This window comes from Sardina pilchardus, chromosome 14, assembly GCF_963854185.1.
Source record: "Sardina pilchardus chromosome 14, fSarPil1.1, whole genome shotgun sequence".
NCBI classification, from domain to species: domain Eukaryota; kingdom Metazoa; phylum Chordata; class Actinopteri; order Clupeiformes; family Clupeidae; genus Sardina; species Sardina pilchardus.
In genome coordinates this window covers 3,005,882-3,021,150 of record NC_085007.1, presented here as the reverse complement: position 1 = coordinate 3,021,150, position 15,269 = coordinate 3,005,882, and the positions used below count along the sequence as shown (strand labels likewise).

General features: G+C 46.4%; 1 protein-coding gene across 1 annotated transcript in view; it reads right to left on the bottom strand.

Annotated features, from left to right (window-relative positions):
• Positions 1 to 11,556: 11,556 nt before the first annotated feature.
• Positions 11,557 to 15,269, bottom strand: part of pigo (phosphatidylinositol glycan anchor biosynthesis, class O) — a 22,014-nt gene continuing 18,301 nt past the window's right edge. The window contains exon 11 of the mRNA XM_062554382.1: positions 11,557 to 13,544. Within this exon, the coding sequence (XP_062410366.1) occupies positions 13,415 to 13,544 (130 nt within the window). The 3' untranslated portion in view covers positions 11,557 to 13,414. The remainder of the gene's footprint in view (positions 13,545 to 15,269) is intronic.

Sequence of the window (15,269 nt, the reverse complement as noted above, 5' to 3'; positions counted from 1 at the left end):
GTGCTTCTGCTCCAGACGGTGAGTGCGGCAGGTTTATATAGAGCAGGTGAGTTTCACTTTCGTCCTGCCGCATGATTTCCCGTAAATGTGCGACTGAGGGGAATCTCTGGAAGCACGTCTGTAGGTGGCGCTGAACTGCTTATCAGATCTCCAGAGAAAGTTACGACACCCTGCGGGGGCACACACACAACACCAGGACACATTCCTGCTCAGATACGCCTGCCGCACGCACGTGGACTCTATTGTATGGAGTGAGTAGATATGTGCGTGTGTGTGTGTGTGTGTGTGTGTGTGTGTGTGTGTGTGTGTGTGTGTGTGTATTTCCTCTAATCACCACATAAGTGCATATAATAACAGAACATAATTACTTTGCCACTTCTCAACATGTATTGAAGAGGAAGAAGTTGGTGTTTGGGTGTGTGTGTGTGTGTTTGTGTTGGGAGAGGATAATGAGGTCAGGACAGTATGTCAGATTAGGTCATTAGTTTGTGTGCAAAGGCATACATGGTTTGCACGTGTCTATATGAGAGTGTGTGTGTGTGTGTGTGTGGATGTGTGTGTGGTGGAGGTTGTGGCTGTGTTATATGACTACACATCATAACAGAGGCGTTAGGAATGAGTAGAACAGAGCCCTCTACCCCCAGCATATAACCCAGCACCCAGCACCAGTGCTGTCATTGGGCAGCATATAACCCAGCACCAGTGGGGTCGCTGGGCGTGGCCATTCAGGGCTATAGCCCCAGATGTATTTTATTACCCCCGGTGACACCTTACATTTGACACAACACTTTTAGAGCTATGAGCAAAATAACAGAATCTATTTAAAGTTTTATTTCAATGGTGCATTAAAACCTTGAGATGAGACGGAGCTGTTCAGCAAATATAAGAGTAGGATACGGATGCTCCCACTCACCTGCATGCAGCAGGGCTAACTTATTCAGCGTTACCATAAAACACAACCTTGGCTACTTTGAGCCATCTCAAAGGGCTAACTTATTCAACGTTACCATAAAACACAACCTTGGCTACTTTGAGCCATCTCAAAGGGCTAACTTATTCAACGTTACCATAAAACACAACCTTGGCTACTTTGAGCCATCTCAAAGGGCTAACTTATTCAACGTTACCATAAAACACAACCTTGGCTACTTTGAGCCATCTCAAAGGGCTAACTTATTCAACGTTACCATAAAACACAACCTTGGCTACTTTGAGCCATCTCAAAGGGCTAACTTATTCAACGTTACCAAAAAACACAACCTTGGCTACTTTGAGCCATCTCAAAGGGCTAACTTATTCAACGTTACCATAAAACACAATCTAGGCTACTGTGAGCCATCTGTCTGCTCCTACCCCTCTCCCCCCCCCCCCCCCCCCCCCGGCTGACTGCTACTGGAGAAGAGGCATGAAGTGAAAAACACGCCGTTTACTCTGATCATGTGCACTGACTACATCTGTACCTCTCTTTCCCACTTCCCTCCCTCTCTCTCTCACTCTCCTTCCCTCCCTCCCTCCTTCCCTCCCTCCCTCCCTCACTCTCCCTTTCTGGCTTTGAGGTGCTTTTGTCCTTTGGCATCAGGTTACACATTAATCATGAGGGCAGAACACCGGCCCACCGGCTCCATCAGGTCCAACTCCGTCTCTTTTGTCTTCTGCTCAGCGGCTTAAACAGCAACTTGATACTCAACTCTCAGATTAAACTTCACGCTTGATGCATCTTTAGTCACTTATGGACAGATCTCTCTATTAGGGTGTGTGTGCGTGTGTGTGTGTGTGTGTGTGTGTGTGTGTGTGTGTGTGTGTGTGTGTGTGTGTGTGAGTGGACAGATATCGCTGTCAGGCAGAAAAGAGAACAAAAGGATCATGTGGCGATCGCACGAACACACTACGGCACCACACAGAACATCACATACGGCACCACACACAACATCACATAGAACACGGCACCACACACAACATCACATAGAACACACTACGGCACCACACACAACATCACATAGAACATCACATACGGCACCACACACAACATCACATATAACACGCTACGGCACCACACACAACATCACATAGAACACTCTACGGCACCACAGAACATCACATAGAACACGCTACGGCACCACACACAACATCACATACGGCACCACACAGAACATCACATAGAACACTCTACGGCACCACACAGAACATCACATAGAACACGCTACGGCACCACACACAACATCACATACGGCACCACACAGAACATCACATAGAACACGCTACGGCACCACACAGAACATCACATAGCACACAGCACGGCGTGTGTGTGAGAGTGAGTGTTGTGTGAGTGGAGTGTTGCAGTAGCTGTGATCAGCAGCAGATGTGCTGTGTGTGTGTGTGAATGCGTTTGTGAGTGCATGCGTGTGCGTGCGTGTGTGTGTCCTGTAAAGTGTTGAGTGGAGTGTTGCAGTGGCTGTGGTCAACAGCAGATGCACTTATAGACAAGAGAGGAAATCAATAAACTGACAGAGACATATGGCCTTACAAACTGCATGTGATTGGATACTCACCCACCTGCTTGCAAAATTGTGTGCATGTGTGTGTGTGTGCATGTGTTCTTATCATGGGTTTGATATGTGGATTGTGTGTCTGTGTGTGTGTGCGTGTTCTTATCATGGGTTTGATATGTGGGTTGTGTGTGGGTGGCTTGACAGGCATTATGGTTACTGCATGTGAGCTGATCACTCATAACTGACGGTGAATTGTTGAGACATTTGGAAATTTGGTTTAGTTAAAGGTGCTACATGTGTTTATTACATTCAAAGATGACGATGAAAAAGCAAGAGTTCAAGTTACACAGGCAGGGTCTCGCACCAATTACTCAAGGCTTTGCGGGTGCGTTTTAGGCAATGTAACAGTCAATGAAGAAAAAAAAACTCACACACCATTATTTGCCGTTGAAAAATAAATATAAAAGGCAAGCTAAATGAAGAAACTGTCCAAAAGCCTGCTCAGCAATGGCAGATCAATTTCCGACACTTGTTGTGTGACTGCACCAACTGACAGGCAGCTGCACACAGCTGACAAGGCTGGCTAACGAGCAGGAGGCAGGAGTGCCCTCGACACGCCACACCAAGGACATCCAGCTACCCACTGCTGCAGTGACAGCAGCCAGCCGAGAGGCCGCAGAGACGGACCATGCTGCGCTAAACACCTTTAGACAACAGCACAGAGACGGACCATGCTGCGCTAAACACCTTTAGACAACAGCGCAGAGAAACACCTTTAGACAACAGCACAGATACGGACCATGCTGCGCTAAACACCTTTAGACAACAGCGCAGAGAAACACCTTTAGACAACAGCACAGAGACGGACCATGCTGCGCTAAACACCTTTAGACAACAGCGCAGAGAAACACCTTTAGACAACAGCACAGATACGGACCATGCTGCGCTAAACAGCACAGAGACGGACCATGCTGCGCTAAACACCTTTAGATAACAGCACAGACATGCTGCGCTAAACACCTTTAGACAACAGCACAGAGACGGACCATGCTGCGCTAAACACCTTTAGACAACAGCACAGAGACGGACCATGCTGCGCTACACACCTTTAGACAACAGCACAGAGAAACACCTTTAGATAACAGCACAGAGACGAACCATGCTGCGCTAAACACCTTTAGACAACAGCACAGAGACGGACCATGCTGCGCTAAACACCTTTAGACAACAGCACAGAGACTGACCATGCTGCGCTAAACACCTTTAGACAACAGCACAGAGATGGACCATGCTGCGCTAAACACCTTTAGACAACAGCACAGAGACGGACCATGCTGCGCTAAACAGCACAGAGACGGACCATGCTGCGCTAATTAAGCCATAAGCCCCGAGAGGCCGTGGTTTTTACTGTACGTTTATGTCGATCTAGCAAGATTTCATGAAACAAAGGCACAGCAACGAAAAATGTAACAATGTATTCATAGATAATCATTCTTCCGCCAAGAAATATATTCCCTCCATATGAATGGTTACTTCTGTGCTAATTTTGTGGTAGCGCATTACTATAGAACGAAATGCGGTCAAGGTATTGTGATATTTACAAATTATCAAGGACCAGAACTATTCGTTTTAGAAACACCTTTAGACAACCACACAGAGACGGACCATGCTGTGCTAAACACCTTTAGACAACACCTGAGCCAAATCAGGGGTAGCACTGCTCATCACTTTATTAGTAGATTTATTTATCATAATATGATAATAACCAGATTAATCAGAATATCTCATTCATGTCGTTGCAGTTTACAAATCCTAAGGACTTTCAATGGATGTTACGGATGCCTCGTGTTTGCCTGGTTCTTTGTCATTATGCCGGTATGTGGGTGTGGGTGACGATGTGTCGCTGCTAGCCGCGCTATTCAAACACTCCGGTTTCTGAGATTAAAGTCTGGACACTCACAATCAAGAGGAGATGGGCTGCCAGGTGTGCATGAGGGTGTTTTAGTTAAACACCAGCATCTCTCCCATGTCGGCCACAATACAGCACAGACCACACAGAACACACACACAGCACAGCACACACACACACACACACACACAGCACAGAACACACAGAACACACACACAGCACAGCACACACACATACATACATACACACAGCACAGAACACACACACACACACACAGCACAGAACACACACACACACACACAGCACAGAACACACGGAACACACACAGCACAGAACACACATACACACAGCACAGAACACACACATACACACAGCACAGAACACACACACACACACATACACACAGCACAGAACACACACATACACACAGCACAGAACACACACACACACACATACACACAGCACAGAACACACACATACACACAGCACAGAACACACACACACACACACACACACACACGCATACACACCGAACACACACAGCACAGAACACATACACATACACACAGCACAGAACACACACACATACACACAGCACAGAACACACACACACATACACACAGCACAGAACACACACACACACATACACATAAACAAACACACACACACACACACAACACAGAACACACACACACACACACACACACATACACACAGCACAGAACACACACACACACACACACACACACAGCACAGAACACACACACACACACACACACACACACACACAGCACAGAACACATACCTGTACACACTGCACAGAACACACACACACATACACACAGCACAGGATACACACAGCACAGAACACACACATACACACAGCACAGAACACACACACACATACACACACACATACTGTACACAGCACAGAACACACACATACACACAGCACAGAACACACACACACATACTGTACACACAGCACAGAACACACACACACACACACACACACACACAACACAGAACACACACACATACACACAGCACAGAATACACACAGAGCGATTACACCCCTGACTGAGATTTGCAGTCTAACAAATAAGAGAGTACTGTATGTTTTAGCATTAAGTGAGTCTTTTCTAAAAGGGACACACCTTCACATGGTGGTATTGATAGCACAATATAAAGATCAGCAGCAGAGAACTGAATGCAGACGCTCCTAATAACTGGCTTATTAAACAAACACGGTTTGTTGGGGAGAGAAAAATGATAAATTAGATGAATGGACCTGAACAAGGATGCACAGAATACACACACAGAGATTACACCCCTGAGACTTGCGGTCTAACAAATAAGAGAGTATGTTTTAGCATTAAGTGAAAACTGCAGAAAACTGAATGTAGACGCTCGTAATAACAGGCTAATTGGGGGGGATTAATGGACCTGAACGGACCTGAACAAGGAGGAACATGAATGCAGGGGATATCCTGTTTCATCCACACTAAAGCAGAGGACTGAGCCAGACACTTGTGTCATCACTGGCTTCTTATGAGCTCTTAGTGTGGTGAAGAGGGCATACAGCAGAACCATCTATTCCCTATCTCTTCCTGCTGCTCTTCCAGAATCATCTATTCTATCTCTTCCTGAACAGCAGAACCATCTATTCCCATCTCTTCCTGAACAGCAGAACCATCTATTCCCCATCTCTTCCTGCTGCTCTTCCTGAACAGCAGAACCATCTATTCCCATCTCTTCCTGAACAGCAGAACCATCTATTCCCCATCTCTTCCTGCTGCTCTTCCTGAACAGCAGAACCATCTATTCCCATCTCTTCCTCTTGCTCTTCCTGAACCATCTATTCCCATCTCTTCTTATGAGCTCTTAGTGTGGTGAAGAGGGCATACAGCAGAACCATCTATTCCCATCTCTTCTTATGAGCTCTTAGTGTGGTGAAGAGGGCATACAGCAGAACCATCTATTCCCATCTCTTCCTGCTGCTCTTCCAGAATCATCTATCCCTATCTCTTCCTGCTGCTCTTCCAGAATCATCTATTCCCATCTCTTCCTGCTGCTCTTCCTGAACCATCTATTCTATCTCTTCCTGAACAGCAGAACCATCTATTCCCATCTCTTCCTGCTGCTCTTCCAGAATCATCTATTCCCATCTCTTCCTGCTGCTCTTCCTTATCCCCATCTCTTCCTGCTCTTCCAGAATCATCTATTCCCATCTCTTCCTGCTGCTCTTCCTGAACAAAGTGCTTTTACCAACATGTGTGGCAGCTTCTCCAAGCTGGACTAGACTAGCCACACGACTTAGACACACTTTGCTGAGAGAAGATTTCAGATAGTCAGATATCCTCCACCGGAGTGCGCTAACTCGGTAGCGTAGCGACCAGGGGGTCAAGGCTGTGTTGATTAGCTTCGGCAAGTTAGCAAGCGCCATTTTCAATTATGGCGCCTCATGGAGCATTTAGAACCAGCTCCGTGCACGAAAATCCGTGTTGGGCACGAGCTCTCATGCGCGTACATGTTGGTGGACGGGTACCTACAGCCAATCATTACTCCGTGCGACACTCCACTGGACTCACAGGTGTGCGTTCCCGAGCAACTTTTTCTGCTTGTTGTTACGCGGCAAGCAAGGTATGTGCATTATCGCCACCCTCTGAACTGGAGGATGACTCTCTTTTTACAGAATGTCCAATAAAGATCAATGTAGGTCCATGCGTCATTTCCAGCTTTGGATCTTTGCGCATGGTCAGAGCCGACTGGCGCTGGATCGGAGCTCCAGTGTTCAATATGGCGTTGACGAAAATTGGCCGGATTTACTAGCCTAGCATCGGCCATTCATTTGTATGGAGGGCGGGACTTAGTCACGCTCTCCAGTTATATATAATACCTCCATGGTAGCGACAGACTCCGTGGAACTCTGAGCTCCTCCTCCTACAGCTTTACCACTAATCAGGTCAAGCCCAGAGAGAGGCGTAAATAATCTCCTCTGAGGAACCACCGGCCTGCTCATTTACACGATAGGTAAATCTTAAAGGACCATTTAAGGTGTCACTCTGTCAACGGCTTTTGGAGATTTATCTCCCATGATCTCTCCTGATGCACGGCTGCAAACATGCAACAGGTTTACACAAGTGAGCCGCCATGCCTACAGGCGCGAAACCGTTTCCTTGGCTACCTGCCAGGTAATCATGTTGAGTTGGCAGGGTGTTGCTCCTTGGCACGGCTGCTCATTGTGTCTAAGGCCGTTCATTAACCTGACGCGCACCTATACTTTAATAACCTGATGCCTACCTATTGTTCACTCATGAGTAAGAGAAAGGTCAGTCAGAGTGTTGATCTCAGCTTCATTAAGGTCAGTCACTGAGCGTTATTGATTCCAGCTTTATTGCACTTTACCACCAAGTGTATCTAGTGCAGGCCACCTAAGCATGATTAACACACAAAAAAGATTCCCGTCATCTGTGATTGGCTCTCGGCCGAGACGCGGAAAGCCCCTCAGAAGGTGCCAACTTCAGAGAAAGGGAGTGCCGCTCTCGCTTTCAGGAAAAGATCTCACTCTGTGCCAGCTGTGGTTAACAGCCAACTCGTTCTGTACTGTACCTGAGATGAGAGAGAGAGAGTGGGGGGAGAGAGGGAGAGGGAGAGAGAGAGAGAGGGGGGAGAGAGGGAGGGAGAGGGAGAGAGAGTGGGGGGAGAGAGAGAGAGAGAGTGGGGGGAGAGAGGGAGAGGAGAGAGAGTGGTGGGAGAGAGAGAGAGTGGGGGGAGAGAGGGAGAGAGAGAGTGGGGGGAGAGAGAGAGAGTGGGGGGGGAGAAAGAGAGAGGGAGAGGAGAGAGAGTGGTGGGAGAGAGAGAGAGAGAGCGCTACGCTGTGCTGCAGAGACGAGGCCTGAGATAAGAGTCCCGATGAGGGCTGTAAGTGGGCCAGTGCTGGCCCGGAGCCAGGCCTCACCTCAGTCTGCTGCCGTCCCGGGCTGGCCGCACTCTCAGACGACACGCATGAGGGCAGCGCACGGTCACGGCTCGTCCAGGAAGAGCAGACATCTTACCAGAAGGGCCCATCGGCATGCCTCGTTACTTATCCGGAATGTTTGGCCTCCATGTTGACATAACCTTGTGGTTATTAAGTAGCCAGAATTGACAGAGAAGGTGCAGAGAAGTTAATATTTGGTTTTGTATTCAGGGCATGAGTACTTATCCATATGCAATAGGATGTGACATTTTAACTGGCAAAAACACTCACAGGTCCCTCAGCACGTAGAACTATTGACAGCTGCAATCAAAGCAGCAGCATGCATTACAAGTCCTTGAAAGTGTTCCCACGCAAGCAGAGGACCTGTGAACTTGCACACTAGTGGAACTACTGTTCTGGAAAGCCCCGCACATGAGCCCCCATCCGACACTTCTTTACGAGACGGCGGCGTAGAGATAAGCCTCCGGAATTTCCAGCTGATACCGCCCCGCAGATAAGACATAACACAACCATCAACAATCACACGAGATAACACACGAGATAACACAACCATCATCAATCAATCACTGCAGCCATCTCCTCTACTGCTGCATCCTCTTACTAGAGCAACCTGCAGCGTCATCTCAGATAGTGCTCACAAGGCCCAGCTGTGGGAGGGACCCGCGCCGGATGTGGGCCGAATGAGGGTCGGATGAGGGCCGGTCGCTGCTGCTGACTGCAAATCAGACCACAGTGCCGGACCGACTGGATCTCTTAAACATTACAGGAGAACAGTGGCGGACCGACTGGATCTCTTAAACAGGATAAGAGGATCTCTATTACAGGAGAACACATCTTTTCAACAGAATCACTGATGCCAACAATAGAGGACTACGCCAGTCTAAAGAACTTTCACTGGGAACCAAAATGTTAATCAGAATATGCATAGCAACAAAATAGCACATAGCAATTAGCACATAGCAATTAGCACATAGCAATTAGCCTGGAAGACAGTCCAAATGTAACACCACTCACAAAATCAATCAAATTGTCCTGGCGGGCTTTATACAATGATAGGCAGATGATCAACGGTATTTATTCGTGTGGCCTAAGCACTTCGGTTGATTTTGTTTACAGAAAAAAAAACTGTTCTCTATAGAGAAGCTAGACGTTTAGACGTGCTATTGTCTTTTGCACAAGATATGGACAGCGCAATAACTTTAAAAAAAAAAAGAACAGAAAAGAGCGATTAAGGCATTTGTTGAGAAGGATGGTTTGGCTGTTGCCCCTACAGATTCACGGTAGGCTATTCCGTTGCTCTGATTGGCTAGGTGTGCAGAGGCATTTGTTCCCCTGTATTGGTTGAAACACGCCCCGTAATCACATTCCAGTGCTCCAGTTCCAGACTCAAATTCTGAATAGAACTGAATGGCTACGTCAAGCTACATACTGTAGGCGTCCATTTATGATTCTGTCGGCGGGTGCTCAAACAACTGAATGGCCAATACCAACGCCCAAAAACCCTAATGCAAAACCATGGCACATTCATTGTTGCTCTAGGTTTTTATGACTAACAAGTCTAACAACTTTCCGAAATCAACAGCAGCCTACACACACACACACACACACACATATCGGGTAAGCTACTCTTATCAAGTTAATAGCCTACAGTTTGTGTTACCCCCTCAGAAATGTCTTAAATACTATTCAGTACTCTTTCAGTCACTATGCACTATGCCTAAAAAACACATGCATGATCCAACCTTTGACTCCTGAACCCTAGAAACACTAGAAAACATTCACTATGTTTTTATAAACAGAAATGACATTTTGTGTGGACGTCTCACCCAGTCATGCCTATCCAACCAGCTAGATTTCCAGCTGAAAGAATGCATTAAGTTGCGTATGTTACAAACCTAGCATTCGTTTAGTATCATTAGGTTGCGTAAGTTACAAACCTAGCATTTGTTTATGCATCCTTAATGTTGTCAGTGCAGGACTGAGAGCCTACTCAGTCGCTCTGTTCCAGTGGACATGCCTTTACTATTATAGCCTTAATATAGGTCTACTCATTATACAGTAGTAATTGTCCTTAGGCTACATTGTCTGTGTAGAGAAGTTGTAACCAGACTTCTAGTAAGGCATAGCGGAAGAATCAGCTGGCAATGGATTGGAAGTGACTGCTTTTCTATCTGTAGCCATGTAATGCTTATTCTGGCTATGACAAGGTAACCTGCAGAAGTGTGTCAAATAAAGTTCTGAGAATTAGCGATTAGCTAGTTCAGCCAGTTAGCATGCCTGGCAGCCACCATCTTTCAACATGGAGACTGACATGTGAGCTGTAGACAGTAATCGTCCCATACGGACCTTCGTCTCAAGATGGTGACTGGAATACTACAAGATGGTGACTGTAAGGTACAACACTGACATTAGAGGCCTTTTTATACCCTTCCTTCACACACTTCCTTTAAACCCTTCCCTTACACACTTGAGCGGCAGTGGCTCAGGAGGTAGAGGAGTCGTCCAGTAATTGGAAGGTTGCTGGTTTGAGCCCAACTTCTTGACCCTGTCCAAGTGTCCTTGAGCAAGACACCTACAGTAACCCCAGTGCTCCCGATGAGCAGGTTGGTGCCTTGAATGGCAGCCTCCACCATCAGTGTGTGAATGTGTGAATGTGAGGCATATGTAAAGCGCTTTGGATGCTCGCAGAAGCCGATAAAAGCGCTTTATAAATGTAGTCCATTTACCATTCCTTTCAACCCTTCCTTCACACACGTTCTTTAAACCTTTCCCTCACACGTGTTCTTTAAACCTTTCCCTCACACACGTTCTTTAAACCCTTCCCTCACACATGTTCTTTAAACCTTTCCCTCACACACGTTCTTTAAACATTTACCTCACACACATTCTTTAAACCCTTCCCTCACACACATTCTTTAAACCTTTCCTTCACACACTAGATTTAGAATACTAACGTATATGAATGAGTCTCTGTGGGCTGTTCTAGGGTCAGTGTGAGGTGAAGTGGGTCCAGGACTAGAGAGAGGGATTCACCAGAGGACAGGAGGAGAGCAACGACTAAAAGTGTACAAAGAGCGCCCCCCTCTGGACACATCACTGTGTGTGTGTGTGTGTGTGTGTGTGTGTGTGTGTGTGTGTGTGTGTGTGTGTGTGTGTGTTTAAAAAGAACACAGGTCTTTGAGGTTGTACAAAATATTTAATCAGATATTCATTAGTAAGATTTTCCATTTCATTTCCATTTCATTTCAACACAATTAATTTTCAGGAGAATTTTCAAGAGTTCATCAACATCACCCCCTCTTAAGATCAATAAAACCAAACCAATCAGCCCAAACTCAGGAACACGTCACAAACCACAGACAACACTAAGGCAGCCTCCATCAGCCCACACCACCCAACACTAAGGCAGCCTCCATCAGCCCACACCACCCAACACTGAGGCCGCCTCCATCAGCCCACACCACCCAACACTAAGGCCGCCTCCATCAGCCCACACACTAGTCAGCTCGCTCCATGCACACCTAACACACAGCTATTGCGTCATGGCGACATCACCCTGAGCTCCCAGACATCAGCAGAACCGAGCCAGAATCAGACCAGAACCGAGCCAGAAGCAGGCCAGAACCAGACTAGAACTGGGCCAGAACCAGGTCAGAAGCAGGCCAGAATCTGGCAGCGTCTGGGTGGTGATTTGTCTGACTCTGTTTCCCTTGCATGCGGCAGTTACTAGCAGAAGCCAAAGAGAAGACGGTGACCCTCCTCCACGAGGAACCGTAACAGAACCTACACTTAGAACCACACAGAAATAAATAACAGTCAGTAGAGGCGTACAGAGTGGAGACTTCATTCAGGACGTCACTCAAAGGCATGGCATGTGTTAAAGCTTGTGACCTGTAAACCGTCATGGTGAAGAGATGCTGGCCAAACCAAGGACACACAAGACAAGCTGCAGTTTCAGCTCCATTCAACACGTTAAAAAACACGCAGTTAATACCGGGTGAGCTACGTAACGCACGTCCAGACACAGACCAATGAAAAGATGATTATTGCTGTGAGATGACGTCATCAGGAGGAGATCCCCTACAGTCAGGTGACCCTAACCAATGACCAATGACCATGCACATTTATTAAGCATTCCCCATTCATAGCCCACACAGTTATTAAACATTCCCCATACACACAAACCCCACACATACCCTGAACACACATTTATTAAATATTCCCCACACATTAAACACACAGCAATAAGACAGGATTTACATGTTGTGCTGAGACTCCATCCATCCATTCATCCCTCATTCATCAATCCATCCATCCATCCCTCCCTCATTCATCCATCCATCCATCATCCATTCATCCATCCATCATCCATCTATCCCTCATTCATTCATTCATTCATTCATTCCACCCCTCCATCCCCCCTTCCATCCATCCCTCCCTCATTTATAAAAGTGATTCTTCACACCAAGCAGCCCACCAGCCCTTCAGGAGGTCACTCAGAACACACACCAACCTCCAGTCAGGACACAGTACACATACCTCCACTGGCATACAAGTACACACACACAGTACACACACCCATAAAAGTGGTAAGTATTGTGGAGAGGAGAGGAGAGGAGTCCTCGCCCGTCTCTCATTAAAACAACAAGCCAGACTGAGTGAGCTCCTACGTTCAGACGGGCAGTGCAGCTTCACATCAGATGGCTCAATGCTTTCACACAGTTTGAGTTGCAGTAGAAAGTGTTGTTTCTTTTTAAAAAATGACAAAACGTAGTGTCTCCCAACAGCAGTTTCTGTTCATCAGTGACTTCTCGTGCCTTTTCTGACCCCCGGTGTGTGTGGGGGGGGGGGGGACACCTTTGAGTTCAACTTTCCAAGTCCTGTCCTTAGTTGGTCCTGAATGGCAGTTGAAGTTGACTGAATTGTGACCATTCCCATGGTAACCTCGAATTTCAAGGGTTCTGAGTTCCCAAGGTCGAGGTGCAGGGCAGTAATGGCGGCAGAGGTGGTGCATTGTGGGTATTGTAGGCAGTGTTACCTGGAGGCATCGGGCAGGAGTCTCTTAAACCAGCCGCTCACCGCCACGTCCACCCTCAGAACCAGAGCCACGCCCAGCAGCAGGAACACACTGCCCACCAGGAACCCACTGGCCTCAAACATCAACCTACACACACACACACACACACACACACACACACACACACACACACGATTGGCCTTAAGCAATGGGCATAGATTAGGGTACAAAGCAGATCCACGAGTACATACAAGGAACTGATCTAGACTGAACACATTAGTCAGCTATAGAAGCCTGTGAGGAAGAATAGATCAGGTGCTTTCTAGTGATCTTAATGACTTTACTGTCTATTTCATCTTCTCAATCAAGATTACATAGATGCATAGAGATACATAAGACAGATCAGAGAGATGCATAGAGATACATAAGATAGATGGACAGATAAGAGACGCATAGAGATATATAAGACTAGAAAAATATGAGGCTAGAAGATTCCATCATAATTCTGCTTCAAGTGGGCAGTCATCACTCTGAGTTCTGGTCACTGAAAAGGGAATATAACAGACCCCAGATGCATGCTGTATGTATGATTTTATATTGATTTTATATTGATTTCTATATCTCTCTTGGAGAGTAACGGTGCTAATAGTGAAGGCCTGGGCAGGTGTGTGACAGGATGAGTGTGTGTGGGATCAGGGGTGTAACAACATCGATACGCATCGATGTTTAGTTTCACATTAACATTTTCTCCACATAAAATAGATCTCTTGCCCTCCTAAACTGTAGATGGCAGCATGCAGGCTTGTTGTAGTACACCTCACGTTGAGAGTCTACACATCTGCCTCGACTTGTTGCCGTCAAAGTAGTGGCAGAACTGTTGTAGCGGTAGATGTAGCCTGTAGCACTGATAGCAGCTAAGAGAACAGAGTCAGACTAGTGGCAGAACTTCTGTAGCGGTAGATGTGGTTACGTGCTGCCACTCAGACATGCCACCACTACGACATGCTTCCATTTAGACATGCCTCTATTTCGACATGCTGCTATTTCGACATGCTGCCAATCCGACACATTTTAGTACCCCCATTCCGACAGTTTACAAATCCTATTTTTTTCCATGTCAATTTAACGGACCCTATATGAGCCCGACGGACGCAAAGTGCATCAAAAAACACACCCATTCTTCTCTGTTACATTGCTCCGCGATTATTAGTCACATCGAGATGAGACCTATATTGCACGAAAGGGCAGAACCGCGGCTTTCCAACGAGACTAGACACGTGTCTGTACGATCAAGTATGAAAATAAAATATAATCATGAACTTAAATCAAAGTATATCATATTTACAGTCTATATTGCGTTCACCCACGCAGCCACTGCTCTCGCTTAAATTACTCCGGGACCAGGCATCGTACAGACATCACACGCATATCAAATGAAAGAGGAGAAACAGAGCTTTCCATCGATACCAAACACATCGATCTTTTTGTGTTATACAAACAGACGAAGTGACAAACAAATAAGAATGTCATATAGTTTCGGCTACCGCTACTTTCGTTTGATTTACTCATGAAACCGTGGTCAAAAAGATATGGCTTGCATGTCAGATAAAAGAGGAGAGCTAGAGCTATCCACAGATGCCAAATACAACCTTCTAGGCCATAAAACAGACGAAGTGACAGCAAAATAATAACTTAATTCAGCTCCACTTAGTCCTCGAATACATCTTGCCATGTACAGAACTGCTCTCACTTCTCCGAGTCGCGCACGCAACAGACACATAACCATATCAAGAAGTCTTCACAATGACATTTTAAATGTGAATCTTTATTATTTCACACAATTGGATATAGTTATGACATTTATAGCCTATT